The sequence below is a fragment of the Passer domesticus genome, chromosome 3 (genome assembly GCF_036417665.1).
Source record: "Passer domesticus isolate bPasDom1 chromosome 3, bPasDom1.hap1, whole genome shotgun sequence".
NCBI lineage: Eukaryota > Metazoa > Chordata > Aves > Passeriformes > Passeridae > Passer > Passer domesticus.
In genome coordinates, this window is record NC_087476.1 from 36,076,459 (window position 1) to 36,094,357 (window position 17,899).

The 17,899-nt window shown below is 37.2% G+C and overlaps 1 protein-coding gene across 5 annotated transcripts in view; it reads left to right on the top strand.

Moving 5' to 3' along the window:
* The window catches only part of ZNF292 (zinc finger protein 292), a 49,297-nt gene that overhangs the window by 22,849 nt on the left and 8,549 nt on the right, over window positions 1-17,899 (top strand). For 2 of the 5 annotated variants that reach the window (XM_064412601.1, XM_064412599.1), the window contains exons 2-7: window positions 3,122-3,276; window positions 3,764-3,842; window positions 5,173-5,308; window positions 12,323-12,525; window positions 15,262-15,398; window positions 16,571-16,712. In XM_064412601.1, the coding sequence (XP_064268671.1) occupies window positions 3,122-3,276; window positions 3,764-3,842; window positions 5,173-5,308; window positions 12,323-12,525; window positions 15,262-15,398; window positions 16,571-16,712 (852 nt within the window). Of the gene's footprint in view, window positions 1-3,121; window positions 3,277-3,763; window positions 3,843-4,783; window positions 4,950-5,172; window positions 5,309-12,322; window positions 12,526-14,325; window positions 14,405-14,538; window positions 14,803-15,261; window positions 15,399-16,570; window positions 16,713-17,899 lie in introns of those variants that run through there. The other 3 variants (XM_064412602.1, XM_064412603.1, XM_064412604.1) reach the window with 3 other exon arrangements.

Below are 17,899 nucleotides of genomic sequence, written 5' to 3' on the forward strand. Positions count from 1 at the left end.
CACTTGTGTGGTGTTTTCTCCAGTACAAAAATGCAAGCCATTCTAAAGCACTTAAAAGAAGAAAAAGTTTACTCCATAAGGAAAAAAGGATTACATCACTGTGCTTTATATTTTAAATTTTCTGCAAGTATTGTACTGTGAAAGGTGCAGTACTGATGTCTCTAGTGAATTCTTCACAAGAAACAACATCAGTTGGAGGAGAGAGGGTTACTTTTACAGGTCTGTGGCTTTCATGTGAACCAAAGCTTATGCTATTCACTCTTTTAGTGTGACTACTTATATCAGCTGGACAAAGGGAAGAAGTTATTGCTTTTTCCATCCAAAACACTGCTCCAAGACACAAAAAGTGAAGACTATAAAGTATACTTTCCTGGGCTGATTTTGTTCACTTTTGCTGTTTTGCCATTAGCATCCTTAAACACGTCTCATATGACAAGTCAATAATGAAAATCATACTACTTCTGCTTATGAGAGTATTAAGACAAAGGGAGGCTTTTTGCTGCAGTTTCTTTCAAGATTTATTGAAGGCAACTGCTTTCTTCTGATTATTCTAGGGCATTGAGCAAAATTGCCAAGTGGTACTGCAATAGTGTTTGCTAATATTGTCATCTTGTTTTTCTAGTCCTCCTCTCTTTTTTCTTACCTGCTTCATCTCTGTTTTGTTCTTGCTTGATTTCTCTGCCATGATCTGTGGTGCTTTTGTGCTGCTCTTAGGACAGCATCAAATTGAGTGTTACAGTAATGCAGACAATATTCCAATCAAGTTCAAGGTTCCAGTAGGAAGAAGTAGATGCTCAGAAGCATCTTCTGCTGCAGTAGAGAGATAACAGTATGTGACTTCTTTACATATTGATTGTGTTGCAAGATCTCCTTTGAAACCAATCCAGGCTATAATGGAGCACTTTGCCAAAACTTGCTCATTTCTTATCTGTTATCTCCTTGAACGAGATACCTTTGGGTCTTTGTTTTGGGTGAACAATGTATAACATGGTGATGCTACTGTAATTGCAAATGACCACATGAAACAGATTTCTGATTCAGTTCAGTATAGTTGACATTTTTTATTGAGAGGATTTATTTGGCTAGTAAAATATAAGAATTTTAAGTATGTTCTTAATATTACCACTAGTCAATACAAACAGCTAACATACACAGACAATGCTGAATTTAACTTAAGTTTAGTTCTTTAGCTAAGCTAGATTTGAAGGCAGGAATAAACCTAATTTTGTTTTGTCTTTTTTAATATGATGGCTTGCATTCCCACAATAGTTAACATTGGTTTTCTTACTTTCTGATACATAAACTTGCACCAAGTTCCATTTTATCAGTTGAGTTGCATTGTATCCCAAACATAGCAAGTTCTTTTAGATAGTTTTACTAATGTGTTAGAAATTGAACAAAATTTAAACATTTGATGTTAAATGTGTTGAGAACCACTTTGTTCTGTTTCTTATTCAGGTGTGTGGGGGACTCTGTAGCTGAAGAGCTTTGTTGCTCAGAGGACTCTGATTTTCCTTACCAGAACAAACCTTGTCAGAATTGAAATAATGTTGCCAAAATTAATTTAATTACAGCTGACCTTAAGAAAAAGGCGAACTGTGACTTTTGCTAGATGTTCTTGACAGAATGATTTCTGTAACGTGCTTTCACACAACAATCCTGATGGCTTTCTGTGAAGTAGGTGGTTCTGCAGACAAGGGAATAATGGCAGATGTTTTTCTGCCAGACATCAGCAGGTCCTGGTATTTCATCTCCCATAGTATTCTTAAAAACAAATCCTTGAAATGGTCCACTGGCTGAAGTGTGGGGTCCCAAAGACTTAGTAGTGCAAGGTCCAGAGGTAAGCCAGCTGTTTGTGGCTTCCTATCAAAGCTCAATACTGGAGCAAATATTCTCTTAACTTCTTTATTAGTAACTGAATGAGGGAACAGAGCACATCTTCAGCACTTTTGTGGATGATAGTGATTTGGTCAGGGCAAGCAAGGTAAGAGAGGTCTTACCTTGCTTGGAGTGAGCTCAGCATCTGGGGGGGATGCACTGACATGTAGTTTGGCTAAGGTGAGCACAAATCTGGGGGTGGGAGGGAGTGTAGCCCCATGCACCAGTAGAGGCTTGGGACCTGCTCTGGGGCAGCAGCCCCGCTGTTCTCCTGAGCAGCTCCAGTGTGCCCTGGCTGAGCACCTGCTGCACTCTCAGCTGTGCTAGCACCAGTTTGAGGGGGATTCATCCCTCTGTTGAGAGCCTGTGGGACTGATTCTCTTAAGTGCTGGTGGAGGAAAATCCTAATAAATGGAATTCTAAACACTCAAACAGGTTGCTTAAAAAGGCTGTAGAGTCTCTGTTCTTCAGGATACACACAGCTCCATTAACATATTCCTCCAAACCATATATTATAATGGCCCTGCTTTTGGCAGGGTGTCAGCCAAAACTGCTCTCTCTTACTCTCAGCTTTCTGCGTGCTGTGCCCCTCAAGAAGCAAACAGCAAAACTGATCATTGTAATATGACAGACTCCATGCAACCTGCCATGGTGTAGGGATTAGTTAGCAAGCCATCAGGTTACCCTAGGCATGATAGCAGAGATCCATGGGGGGTGTGGTTGGGATGTTGACTGGATACTCTGCTTAAACGTGTGTCTGAGTCCCCTGGCATTGACTGAAATGAATAGAAGTCTTCTGCATCTCCTGAAGATACCTGTATCTTCAGGGTGGCATGTAGGGGAAAAGTAAAAGTGTTCCTGGAAGCAGAAGAGTTAAAATAAAGACTAATACTTTCAAATTTATGTGCTCTAAAAACTGAACTGTAGAGATAAATGTCTAAAAATGAGTTTTCAGTCCCTTAACTATGATACGCTTCTGTATTTGGAAAATAGGAATGTAAAATGAATCATGTGATGTTACCACAGGGAGGAAGCATCAGTCATAGCATTTTTATATGATCAGAGAATGATTGTGTGTGGAGTCTTAAGTGTCAGTTGTTAATGAAACAGTAAATTTTGAGGGGAAAAAATGCTTTGAGAATATGTAATTCATTATAAGGAGATCTACTAGTGAGAAATGTAAGATTTTAAACTTATATTTGTTCCTGATTTTTGGATTGTTTTTTTTCCTTTTCCTAAATAGACTTTGTTGGAATATGCAGAAAAGTGGAAGACCTCAGAAGATCCTCTGCCTCTGTTGGAGGTGTACACGGTGGCTATCCGAAGTTATGTTAAAGCACGACCTTACCTTACCTCTGAGTGTGAAAACGTAGCCTTTGTGCTTGAGCGTTTAGCACTGTGAGTATGGTTTTTTGGTTACTAAAACCAGTCTGTATGGTATTAACTTTTCATTGCCTAAATGTTTTCTCAATCAAGTTCTCAGCACCTACCTTCCTCATGGTGGATCTGTATGTAAGAGAGAATATCTGGTTGCTGGAATTAAGGCAAGAAGGATTCCTGACCTAGGACAAGCCGACATTCCTGGCTTGAAACACTTTGCTATTATTGATCTGCATACAATCTGAATGTGCATCAATTTGCACAGGCTTTTACAGAGTTGGATTAAAAGATTTTTTTTTTATGGTGTCTTTTAGAGAGCTTGCTTTTACAGTTTCTGCAAGAGTGTTCATGACCTCTTTTTCTTTATGTGTTTAAGTAAAGGTTTAAGTAAACGGTTTCGTGGCTGGTGTTTAAAACAACTGTTTTGATTTAGAATAACGAATTGTTGATTATACAATTTCAGTGTCAAAAATTCCCTCAAATAATATTCCTTTTTGACTTCCAGAAGCTGTATTGAACTTCTACTGTGTCTGCCTCTGGACTTACCTGAAAATAAATGGGAAGAATTTCAGGCTTTTGTACAGGTGAGTTTAGTCATAAAATAAAGACTGAATACCCTTTCAGATTGGTTTGGAAACATAGGGATATTAAGTATGTAGCCTGTCTGTAAGGAGCAAGGCCTTCAGCTGGAAATCCTACATACTCTGCAGTAATTGCTGAAGGTAGTATCATCTGTCTGCATACAGCAGCTGTGGAGAAAAAAAGTTACAGATTATTGAAATAAAACTGATGTTTTAAAATGCAGTTGACTTTTAACTCCCTTAGAAATGCAATATTTTCATGTAAGTCATTATTTACTGTATATGGTTGTATGTTTGAAACTTAAGAATGAAAGGCCAGTTGATACTGAATGGTTTTTAGATCTCTCACAGGGCACTGGCTGGTTAAGGTTAGAGCACTGCATTAAAGGAAGGTGTTGGAACAAGTTCTGTTTCTCAGTATTTATCAGAAATAGGTAGTGGGAGGTCCAGTCTACAGTTTAAAAAAAAAGAAAGGAGAGGGGAGGAGAAAAGAATAATGAAAAGACCAGATACAGTTACCTCAGGATTCTCAGCCTAAATAACTTAGGAAAATGAAAGGCTGATTATTTTAGAGTGAATTTTGATTAGCAATTGCCTTATATACATCAGTTCTGAAGAGATGTGTTTGATGCTGAGGGGTTCCACAGCTTTGAGAGCAGGTGGAAAAGTAAAAGAAAAATGAGCCACTTCTTGGTTGTTTTTTTTTAAGGACCAGTGTAAGTTCTGCGTTGCTACTTAAGCCACAGATCTTTGCAGGTATTTGTTTTGCTCCCAAGTGAACATGTGCTCACAGAATTTATTCTGGTATATAAGTGCAGTGGAAGATATTTTAATTGATTTTAAGACTCCAGCCTGTTTCTTCATATTTGCATAGAACTATGGACTGAGATCTTAACAGATAAAATCTTTCAACATTATAAAAATATTTTTTTCACTGTCTCCAGTACATAGAAATTGAGCTGCTGAAGAGTTTGAGAAGATAAAGTTTAGGCATCTGGTACCAGAACAATATGTGGACTAGAGAAATTGCTCATCCATTTTTAAAAGAGAGGCCTATTTCAAAATTTAGTTTCAGAAATTTCAGAAGTAGTCCTGTTAATAAATCTCAAGGTGAGTTTGAAGCACTCAGTTGTTTTGGTTTCTCAGCTTATATCTTAGGCAACAGAGGCAGAAGTAAAACCTATATGGGCTGAATGTTAGGATTGTTTTGTTATACATTTAACTCTGTCTGGTAAGGCATTAATGTGATAACATAAGGTATAAAGGAGTACAAAAGACACGTTATTTATGTCTTTTTGAAACAATACCTTGTTTTGTAAAATATATTATTCAGGTGGCTCATAAAAACTTGATGGAAAATGGCAGCCAGGAACTGCACATTTTAACAACACTTACGCAAGAGAAGGGAGTGTGGAAGAATCCAGTATTGTGTGGTATTCTGTCCCAGGAACAGTTGGACCCAGATAAAGGTAAAATTTAGAGTTATTTACTTCAGTTTTATGGTACATTGAAATATTATTATGATCAATGGAATTTTTTTGTTCAATATCGTTTGTGGTAATTTATAAGCTATATAAATAAATATGCATGTAGCATTTTCTGAACTATTAAGATAGTATGTTCATGGTAACATACAAATAATTTAATGTTGGTATTTTGCATAAAACATAATCGTGCCTCAAATTCTCTTGCCATTTTCTTTATAAGCCATGTGAAGGGAGTTTACGTACAGGCTAATTTACGGTGGGGTACTAATGTGCAAAATTTATTTGATGTAAACCCAAAAAATAAAAACTGTATATTTTTTTAATGTGAAAATGTAATTTACTCAGTTATGAAATGCCAAGAGGACCTTTACTGAAGATTCATTTAGACCTGAGTTCTGAGAATGGCTAACAGCAATTGCATAGGGAAGAATATATGATCAGCAGAGGCTTACAAGGATAGTGCCCTGTTACGTTGTTTTTGTTTTGGTCATTGCAATTCAGAAGTGTTATCCTTGTGTGAATAAATCTTAGTTGTTTTTTGATTCTTTGCCTAAATGGTTTTAGAATCTGTATAAAGCACCACACATAAGCATCTGTGGCAAAGTTGCACAGTTCTTACATCAAGTGAAGCAGTTCCTCTTAATGTCTGCCTCTTTTTAGCCTGGTGCCTGCTCATTTTATATGATATTTTCTATCTATTAAAAGTTAACTATTCTCACATCTTTTAATGAATGCATCACAAGACCTGATTCATTAGACTGCTATCAAATCTCATCTTCTCTCTTCTGTAGTGTCTTATGTGTTTTCCAACTTTACTGTACCATTCCTTATATGGGGAACTAAAGGTTTATTCAGCAGTTAATATGATTTTCTGCTTCCTGCAGCATTCCTTTCATAATATTTAATGTATAATAATAATAATAATATTCCTTTCACAACATTAGCCTTGCTTCTTGACTGAGCATTGAACCAATGTTTTCTTAAATCAGAACTAAACAAGATATTTTCTTGAGGACTAATACCTATTTAAGTGTTAGGATTTTCCCCTGTCAGACCTGTGTATACAGTTAGGCTTGTACTTTTTCCTCCATGAAAATAATTTTGGGGGTTTTATCAACATTTTAATTTTATCTCTTATGTTGTGTTATGGACTGTTGGCATGTTTTTATTACCTTGCTTTTGTCAGCATATTTTGTCATGGTTCTCTGCCCTTTTCCAAATGTTTATGAAAGTGCTGGACATAGGCTGTCCCTGATACAGATCCTACAGAAACCCACTGAGAGGTTTTGGTTTTTTTTCTTTTTCCATTAACAGGTAATCTATCTGTACAAGGCTCTTCCTTTTACTGCCAAGAGAGCTTAGTATCTGTAGGGATTTAATGGACTTCTGTAAATGCTTTTAGAAAATAAGTTGGATCTCCTTTTATTCAAATTACCATAGCTCCCTTGGATAAGTCCAGTAAATGTGTAACGTGATTATCTTTCTTTGGTTTTTTTTTTTCCCAGAAGTTGAGCTTACTCTTCCACAAGATTTGCATTTTGTTGCTTCTTTTAATTATTTATTATATACCTAATACAGACTTTGGATTTGTATGTAGTCCTTAGAATCCCACAGAGCAGTCCTTTACTAGCTTCCTCTCAACCACACTGCAGCCATTGTAACAGTAAGGTACTTGTAAGAGAGAGGTGTAATTGATACTGAATTTCCTTATAGTTGAGTCTTTTTAAGAACTTGCTCATGAGTTCAGTATTGGATGAGGAGGACACAGGGCAGTAAGATTGTGACCATGGACTTCAGGAGAGCTAACTTTCACATCTTTAAGGAATTTCTTATAAGAGTCCCATGGGAACAGGTTGTGCACTGCTATCAGACATTGCATTGTGTTGCATTTGCATGGTGACTGGACTGCTGTTACTTCAGGTTTCACCTGCATGACTTATTTTTTCTCAAGATTGCTTATAGTAGACAAGAAGCACTTGTATTTTGAGAGAGGAATTTTCTACATTTCTCCACTTCATTAATTGGTTACTGAAGGAAACCTTAGTAATGTTGGTAATGTTGTCTTAATTTTCTCACTTCATAGTGGGTCTTTTGTCTTACTGGCCTCCTCCTGAACTAGCAGATAGCTTAATATGAGATCAGGACTGATATTAATCTAGAATTGAAGCTGATCTGAATTAATGACAACTGAAAATTAGGTTTCCTGAAGTCATGTGGCTGTCTGTGCAGCCTTATTTCTCTGTGTGCCAAAGACTGAAAGTTGAAGTACACCAAAGTGTTTAAGGTTATGCCATAACCTTTGCAGTGTTGAAACACTGCACTTCCATCCTCAGTTTCTGTCAGTGTGGCTTGTGCTCCTTAGCATGAACCTGCTTTTCCATCCTCGAGGTTATAATTTTCTTGTAGTGATGGTATAATCCTTCAAAGCTGTCATTGGTATCTCCTCAGCTGGTACTGAGGGTGAGTGGAGGAACTGTCTAGAGGAAAAGGATCTTTGATAACCCTGCAAAAAGCCAGGCTGCTGCTGCTTTTTTGGTATCTAGTTCTAATTGTCCTTAGAGATTTAAACCTGGATGCCAAGAGTTAGGTTCTTGAAATTTTCATATGTTTAAATGTAGTAGGAAGGCTTCTAAAGAATATCTCACTGAAAAGAGGATCTGGATACAGCCATCACTATCCAGAGATTGTCAAGGTGGATAACAAGCAGAATGTTACAGCCAACGTGGATCTATTTTCAGTAATTAGAGCACCTGTCACCAGAAGTTGAATGATACCAGCAGACTGTTTTGAGAAGAGAAAAACGTATTTTCATCCTGGGTATAGTCAAAGCAGTCATCTGGAACTTTTTACCCTTTCTCCAGACATGGTGCTGCCACAGAAGCATCCAGGATTGGTGCTGCATTGTGCTGCGGTGTTTGCATGAAGGTTTCTGAGTCCCAGCTCCTGGTAGATAAGGAAAGCATCAAGTCAGTTCAGAGTCACCCATAGTGTGAACGCATATGTGGACCTACGCTTGAAGATGACTAAAGAGGTGTTGTGGCTCAACCCCAGTCAGCAGCCAAGCCCCACTCAGCCACTCTTTCATTCCCCCACCAGCAGCACTGGGGAGAGGACAGGAGGGGCAAAGGTAGAAATCTCACAAGCTGAGATAAAGACAGTTCCATAGGGAAAGCAGAAGCCATCTACAAAACCAAAGCAAGGAAATGAATTCCTTGCTTCCCATGGGCAGGTGGGTGCTCAGCCATCCCCAGGAGAGCAGGGCCCATCACACCTCACTGTGACTCGGGAAGACAAACAGCATCAGGGCAAACATCCTCCCCTTCCTCCTTCTTCCCCTGCCTTACACACCGAGCAGGATGTTCCATGGTCTGGAACGTCCCCTTGGTCACTCGGGGTCACCTGTCCGGGCTGTGTCTCCTCCCAGGCACCCCCAGCCTCCCCACCAGCCCGGCAGCACAGAAATCAGAAAAGGCCTCGGCTCTGCGTGAGCCCTGCCCAGCAATAACAAAAACATCACATCATCATCATCATCACCACTCTGTTCGGCACAAATCCAAAACACAGCCCTGTACCAGCCACTGTGAAGAAAATTAACCTGGCCCCAGCCAAACCCAGTACTTCAGTTTCCTGACTAGCAGCTGAAGTTCTTGGAGATGGATTGTCCATGTGTGTATTCACCTCGTGGCTCCATCCTCCCTGGCTAAAGCAAGGTTGATAAGACACAAAGGTGGTGGATTAATCTGTACCTATGCTACATCTGATGAGGGGTAGTAGGATTATGAGTGCTTTGTAAGGCAAATATTCTTTGTGCTCTTTAAGTCAGCTAAAACGTGGCATTAATCTGGACTGTCTTCCACAGAGAATGTTAGTGCCAGGAGCTTATTCCTGCTCTCATGTGCCCCTAATCTGTGGATTACGTTTTCTCTGGTTTAGTCTGTGTATGGTATGAGCAATACTTGTAATAAAAGTTCATAGTCCTTGTGAACTTGGCATGGAATCACTTGGTAGGAGGACCTAATATGCCGGCTATGGAATTCAAGGGAATAAGAGGGAAACTGTCTAAAAGATTAGATCCTAGTCTGTCCCAAGTTAATTTACTAGACTTAATAGATTGTAGTACCACCTGTCAGATGCGATCTGCACATCTTCATTTTCCCTCATGTTCTGTAATTTTATATGAATTTTGCACATGCATTGCACAAACATGTTTGTGAATTTTAATGGATGAGGGAGCATTGCACAAAAATTATATTTAATATTTTTTCCAATAATTGTTCCCATTAAATGTCAGGGTTTACACTCATAAAAGTTAAATGGTTTGCTCTAGAAAAGCACTTGTGTCTCAAAGCATTTTTATAAATTACTGTTGTTATGGTAGGCTAGCAATTTGTTCACAATAACTTTTGAAATATACATTGTGTGATAAAATGTATTTATCAAATATTTAAAAAATTAACAAAACCTTCCTCATTAACCTCAAAGTCTTATCCTTAAGACTGTTCCCCACCATAAACCTAGTCCTCTAACCCCAGCACTGTTTTTTGTCTTAAAATGTCAGCTTTAGTTCAGTTACAAAACAATTGTATTAAAATTCATGTTTTGAATGAGCTTTCAGATGTTAAACATAATGGTTATAATCACAGGGATTTGAGTAAAGGCTTAAGAGCTAATATGTAACTGGTAACCCTGAGGTCTTCCTGTGTCTTGTTGAGAAGATAACAGAAAATGTGCTGATGCTTATGCAAGGTAGGCTGGCCGAAGCAGTGAACACTAAAGGAAGGGGATTACTGAGAACTAGCAGATAGAACATAGTGTTTACAATGTTAAATGCAGCAATTAGAGTAATAAATCAGAGTGAAACTTCTTGGATTACCACTATATCTTGAAGTCTAAGGTTTTCCTGTATTTTGTTACAGAAATAAGGTAAAATGTTCCACTGTTATTCCAGGCAGACTCTCCAGGACTAAATGTTGTGGGCGAAGGGATTATTGGTACCTGGTAGAGGAAGAGCAAGGCGAGACTATTGAATATGATTAGTCACAGGGTCATTTGTGGGTTGGCAGGAGTATGAATGTCTTTTATAATGCATTGGTAATGACATTAAAGGAACATTTATCTGCTGCTTAGAATGTCCTCTAATAAATACAAAAAATATTTACTGTCTACCCATTGTCTGGTACTGTGCTCTGGTTTTCCTTTGTTTCTGCATAAATACAAATCTGGTCATACCTTCACTGCCATGGGGAAAGGAAGAAGGAGCTCATTTGATTTGATTATTCTTACACATCAGTTAGCCGTTGCTTATAATTTGTAACAGGGTACAAGGGTATTGACAAATAACTGAGAAGTTGGTTGAAATGATAATTCAACCATAAATCTGAAAATGCATGAAAGATAATGATGGGGTCTAACAGGCCTGATTTCTGCAAAAGGCAGTATTTTCTGCCTTTAAGCCTTGTGCTCTGAAGTGGTAAAGAAAACAGTTGACCTGATTCTGATTTCAAGATGGACTTTTGGTAAAGTTCCATATAAGCAGCTAGAAGGAGGAGAAGTCATGAAATAAAGACAGTAGTGAATCAAACTAAATAGAATGGGAAGAAGCAAAGAATGAGATGAGCTTTTTTTTTTTTTTTAAGTAAACCATGTTCCATATTCTAATAGTTCAAGCATTACAGAGAGAATTAATTTTTGCTTATTGAATGTACTTATTTAATTAAAGTGAAACAGGGTTTGAAAAGTCAAAAAATATAAATTAAGTGAATGGGCAACATGATTTAGGTGAAATTCATGATAAGGAAATTAAAAGGAATATGATGAAAGTTCCTATTAAAATGTGTCAGCAAGTGAGCACTGCAGATGACTGGAAGGTTTTGGGACTACTCAAAGGCTGGAAAAAAATCTCATTCAGAAATTATCAAGATTTTACTCCTAATACTTAAAGCATATCATGAATGTGCTAGTTTTCACAAAAGAAACAAAAAACAGTAGAAGAAGTGTGCTGTTTTTAAAAGATGTGAGAATGTGTTATGAAATTGAAGTGAAGGCAATTGAAAACCAAGGGGTTTTTTGTGCAGTATATATCTACCTTTTGAAAACAGGGAGGGGATGATGTCAAAAGGATTAGAGAAAATTGATTGCCTAAGTGTCTAGTTTTAATAATTGACTTTAAATGTTCTAGAGGTAGTACTAAACCTCATGCTTCAAAGCTGAAACAGTTTTGATCCTGAAGATCTGGATAAGACCCCAAGATGTATATATTTAAGATTTGGAACATTAACCTGTGTTCCCCCTTTTTGTAGAATTCTTATGCCTTCCATTGAGGCAGCTATGGGTTGTTAGTGTAGACTACAGAGTTTAGCTCTGGTGGGAGCATGTTTGAAAAATCCAGTGCAGTACCCATCTCCTTTGAGTTTTAGACTATGCACAGTCAAATATATGTCAAAGATATGCCTCTTTTTTCAAATAAGGAAACTTTTTTGGTTGAAGAACCATCAAGTGTTTGACTGTATTCTGTGGGTGTATAGTATAGAACATTTCACACCAATAAAAACAGGTTCAGAAACTTTTGTACTTGTCACATATATCCTTCCAACAGCAAGATCTTTAAAAGGCAACGTTGGCAAAGGCGCAGCACAAGCGTACAAAGGATGTGAGAGTAGTGGCTTTGTGTTGTATTTCTGTAGAACTGTAATTAAATAGTATCAACGTATTTTAATATTTGTATAGTCTCTCAGTCTGTTTGGTGTGCAGCTGTTTAGCTAAGAAATTAGAATGAATTAAAACCTGCAAGTATATGAAAGGTCTGTGGCAGGGAGTCTTTAAGATAAAGAAGTGCAGTTCACCGAGAAGCTTTTCTCTCATCCTTGCTTCATATCTTTTGTATCTGTTTTGGTTTGTGTAAATTTCAGGGGTCAAGTATGATGAGTAAATGCAGTCTTTTAACTCTGTAACATGCATATAATGTTTTGGCTTTTTTTTTCTTTTTTTTTTTTTAAGTGAATGAATTTTTGGTGTCAGAAGGCCCTGTCCTGCTGGATATGCGTATTAAGCACCTAATGAAAACAAAGCAATTAACGCAAGCTACTGCCCTGGCAAAACTCTGCTCTGACCATCCAGAAATCAGTGTGAAAGGCAATTTCAAACAAACCTACCTGGTCTGTCTTTGTTCAGGATCACCAAATGAAAGGCTAATGGAAGAAGTAAGTAAATAATGAAGAATTTTTTTTCTTAGACTTTCTTTAATGGTAGTAAAGTCATTAATCATAAGCTGGTGTTCTGTAGAATAGATTTTTCTTTTAAAACAGGATTAAAATGTATTTGGTATTGTTTTCTTTTAATTGAAGTTAATTTTAAGCTGAGTAGTAATGACTCAAAACACTCATGGAAGTGTATTTTTAGGTCATTAATGGGCATTTTCTGGCTGTGCCATAACTTTGTGCTTGATTTTGCTTAAAGTATTTTAAAACTCTGCCTCAGACCTCCTTAGTAAAGTGAATTTAATAATTTTCCCACTCTTATTATTTGAACTATATTGCTTTTTGGGTATACCTAGTACATAGAATGGGGCTCTTTAGATGCTGCTTACAGTTCAGGGAATAAATGTAACTTCACCCAAATTCCTGGGTGCAGTTGAAGGGGAAATCAGATCATTGATGTGGTTTGTAATATAAAATCCTTCTAATTTAAATACAGAAGTCAGAGAGGAGATGACAGCTTTGGTCTTTTGCATTCTTTGAGGTGGCATCTTCATTTCTCATCCCACTCCAAAGTTTTAGCTGAGACTTTTTCCTTCTTGAAGGAAAACCAACTGCAAATGTCACTTTTCTTGTCTGCCAATGTCTCTGCTGTCTTTTGTTGCTGTCATCTTTTTATGTTAAATATTAAGCATATTGCAATTGAACCTAAAGGGATAAGAGTTGCACACTGATTAGAGCTGGAAAACTTTCCTGCCCTAGATACAGATGAAATTCTAAGATGACAGCTTCTCACTGAGCATGTTCTTCGGATACTCAGTGGAATTGCGTCAGTCCTGCTCTCCTCCCAGCTCTGGCTGCTGCAGACCCTGTCAGAACAGACTCAGGAGGGGCTATGACAGGGCTGTGCAATCTTAGCTTTGTTTGCTGGAGATAGGCAATGGAACTTGGAATTTATGACCCTGCAAATAGGCTTCCTTCATTATTCAGCCCCAACACAGAATGGGCTGGTTCAGTGAATGAACCGTGAATCCCCTGGACAACAGGAATGGGTTAACCTTGTTTCTTTGGATGTCATAAAGTACAGAGAAGTTTATACTAGGTTATCAGAAAGAACCTAATTTAGGTATTTCTGAGCTTTGCATTGCTTAGATTAGCAGCTTCAGCTAACTGCAGTATTGCTAACCATTTTGGAAAGACCATGTCTTACCAAGAGAAGGCAGATAAGCTTTTAAGTGTCAGGGTGGACTTACAAACTGAGAAGGACTGTTATTTCTGTAGTGTGAGAACAGCAAGAAAATAATAAAAAAAAGTGTAAAAAAGTATGTTTTTGGTGTGGAAATTTTTTTATCCATTTAGACTAGGTAGGAAAGTAACATTTAAGAAATTTTTCAGTATGAATTAGTCTGTTTCCTTCAGTAATGTGAAGAATTGAGATCTGTACTATGAAATGCTAGACTGACAAACTTGATGTACAAACCTTTGTTAGAAACAGGGTCCCTTAGGAGGTATGACAGGCTGGAAAAGCTTTTAATGAAAAAAGTTCCCTTATTATAAGTTCAGTTTGCTATATTCTTCTCTTAGCTTTTAATTGATAGTCCCTGTCTGAGAAGGAGCACTGAACATAGCAGATCTTCAGGCTAAATTGCTGTTACATTTATACTGTTCCATGTTAAGAAATGCAGTTTTCTTTAGAAGATGATTTTGATATTATTAAACCTCTGGTGACATTCAGGCTGTTAGTATATTTAGAAAGTGTCAATTTAGAGGTGTGAAAATAAGTAGTTGTACTATTCAAAATTGTAGTTTGATTGCTGGATACCGTGGTGCCCAACCCAGCTGTGCTGCCGCCTTACCCAGAGTGCCGGACCAGCTGGGTGCTTGGGTGAGCACTTCTGTTTCTTGCTTTGGGTGGTCTTGTGATTTCTCAAGAGAGACTTCCACCAGTGCTGTTGTCATAGTCAAGCTATTCTTCAGCTGCTGGTGTCAAAGAATAAATACCAGCATGTCCTGCCAGATGCACTAATTGATGTAATCAAACCAGTGTACTGAGAATCAAATTAGACAGTAGCTGTTACAGCAAGTGCACTGATCCAGTACTGATGTAGCTGTCTAGTAGTGCTGGGCAGCTGTGATTTTTCCTTTGATTTGCCATTAAACTAAGTACTTCCATTGGTACTTGACAGATAATTTATATTGTACAGACTGTAGCGTTCTTCTAGAACAGCATTCAGATGACCTGCTTCAGCTTTCCTTTTCTTCATATCTTTGATTTTTTAAAAGGTACTAGAACAGTCATGTTAAACCTCAGATTCGTTAAACATTCACTTCATTGTATTAAAGCAGTAGTGACATCAGTGACAAGTAAACTGGATTAAAATTACAAGTAATTTTCTTTTTTGTGTTAAGCTGCAATTTAAAGTTGCAAGACTTCATATCACTATTACCATATGTAAGTGATAGATATGAATAATTAATATACTTAAAAATTCTTAGGTGACTGGGACACTAGATACGAATAAGTCGGTTTAGGAAAAAAGTTTGTTTTCACTTTAGTAAGACAGTTTTTCTGGTGGCATAATGAGTTTTGATACTGTCTAGAAATATACTGATTTGCTTTCAAGCTCATCTCTATCTGACTGTTAAATTAAAGTTCTGAATTATTGTCTTGCAAAGACTAATGTGACTGTGTGAAAATGCAACCACTTTCTGAGTCTTGTTCTTCTCTTTCTTGTCTTCTAGATTGCAGAAGTAGATTGCAAAGATGCACTAGAAATGATCTGTAACCTGGAATCTGATGGAGATGAAAAAAGTGCTCTAATTCTATGTGCAGCATTTCTATCTCGCCAGCTGCAGCAAGGGGAGATGTACTGTGCCTGGTGAGTTTAAATATTGTTTTCTATCTAAGAACAAAAACTTGGTCTGGGGAAGATACATTAGCTGTAAGTTAATTTTCTTTAGCTGATAAAATCTGTGAGCTAAACAGAAAGGAGATAAGAGTATTGGAGAGCTAAAAAAGAAGAGAAATGGATTTTGCAATATAAGCATCCATCACAGGAATTTGAAGGGTGTCTCTATGATGAGGCAAACACCAATAGCTGGTTAATAATTTTTCTGTAGAAATAAGAAATCTAGTAACTGCAGGCAACTGGTCAGCATTTAACGAGTAAGTGCTGTTCTTTCTGTCCTGTAATAACACAGTTTCTTTTTCTAACAAACTTAGAAAGGAAGAAGCTCGTTACTACTACTATAACCACAGTAATAAGCTAGATGAAAATAGGTATTGTTTAAGGCTTGCTTTTGTTAATGTGGTAACAAGTAACTGGTCTTTGTTCGCAGATATTTGAGCTGTTAGGGTTTTAACTTCCTTCTGCTAACTAGCAAACCTGTATAATTCCTGAAGAATTTGCTTTGTCTGTGCATCTCTGTTTTATGTGCAGCAGCAGGAGAAAACTGCTAATGCAGGATTTTGCTTTAAGAGATTCTGCTAAAGTTTTGGGTGTTCCAGCATTTTACAAGGTACTAGGTACTCTTGGCTCTTTGCACCTGAGGAGGAATGAACAAATAAGATAAATGTAGATGCTGTGATACTGTTCGACTTTGGAGGCTAATTTCTTGCTAAATCACAGTCACATTCAGCTCTTAAAGCAGAGTTACTTCAGAAAAAGTGTATCTAGCACAGAGAAAAGCCAATCCTCTGTAGGTGTTAGTAATTACTAAGAGTTCAGAAGTATACAGTTCCAGTCTGTGAATAGTAAACTACTGGGCAAGACTTCTTTTTTCCAAGGCTACATAATGAGTAAATTATGTACCATAAATTGTGGTAATAAAGGTTTTATTCTGAACTGTCCTTCTGGAATTGAGCCGTTGTCATAATTTTGAAATTTAGATACTTAATAGTGTGGGTATTTTAATAAAAGATAAGGTGTAAATAAATTTCAGGCTTTTTCTTTTCCCAAAGACAAAATGGAAACTGTTCTTAGTTTTGCATTTCTTGTTATAAGACAAGTGGTTGCATTGATGGCCCTGAAATATTGTTCTCTTGTTCTAGGGAACTGACTCTTTTCTGGAGTAAACTGCAGCAAAGAGTAGAGCCTTCTATTCAAGTGTATCTAGAGAGATGTCGTCAACTTTCTGTATTAACTAAGACTGTTTATCACATTTTCTTCCTGATTAAAGTAATTAATTCAGAGGTAAGGATACTCCTGAAAGAATATTTTTGGCACTTTCAATGGAACTGTAATCAGGAAAATTTATGAAAACTTCTTTGACATCCTGTCTTTCTGTATAGTACCAGTTTCAGGGCAATTCTTATTGGTTTTAGGAAAGGCCATAGTAACTTCCTTCTGCAGGTAAATTATAAATTGATTCATTTTGAATCATTAAATCTTCAGTTCCTTTGCAAAAAGAGTGGGATTAAACAGAAAATCTGGATGCCACAACTGAGATGAAGAAAGAACTAAAGGTGAGGTTATGGCCTCTAGGTTTGCCTGTGTCCTCTAAATGTGGTATTTTCTGTAAGCAGGCCCTAACATTCCTCACCATTATTTTCCATATTTCAAAAATTACAGAAAATTGAGAGGACCAGCTTATGAGAAAAGGAAATAAAGGGTGTATGTTAATATATAAGAAAAGGAAAATTACAGGAAATTAGAAAGAAAAGAAGCTACACAAAAAAAACCCCAAAACTACAACTCAAAACCTTTTGAATTGCCACTTATGAATGCAGTTTATTTTGATAAATTAAATACTTGTCACTTGTGGGCTTAGATCCAATGTTGTATTGAAACCCTGCTCATCTTTCTTACTAACCTTGTAATCTAGTTTTCTTAGTTTCTTTAATAGTAGCAATATTTAATATTGATAGCTAAATTGAGCTCTTATGAAGATTTCTGTAAGTTGGGAAATTAATTCTAAGCATAAAATTTCGTGGTTTTGTTTTTCAGTGTTCTGGTATGGCTAATCATGGGCTTCTAAACTTAAAGTTTCCCCCTCCCCCATAAGATGTGAAATAAATTGGATTTAGATAGGGGGAGGAAAATAACTTTCACGGAGTCTTGTGATACTATGATCTCTGCCTGCTGCCTGCTCTGTGCCATATTAATTTTTTTCTAGTGAGCATTTACTTGTTGGCAGAAATTGGAGACTATGTGGGTAGTAGATTTGTACATTCATAAATTTGCTGAATTTTATGCTCATGTATGCCACAGCCTCTCTCATACATCCCTGGCAGCATGAAGAGCTTGTAAAGTCAATATAAATGTAAATAGTGTTGCCTTAGGGTCAACGTAAGTCATGTGTCAAGACCACATGACCTTCAGAACATTCAAATGATGGAACATTTAACAAAACCTAACTATACTTACTGCTTTCAGTTGGA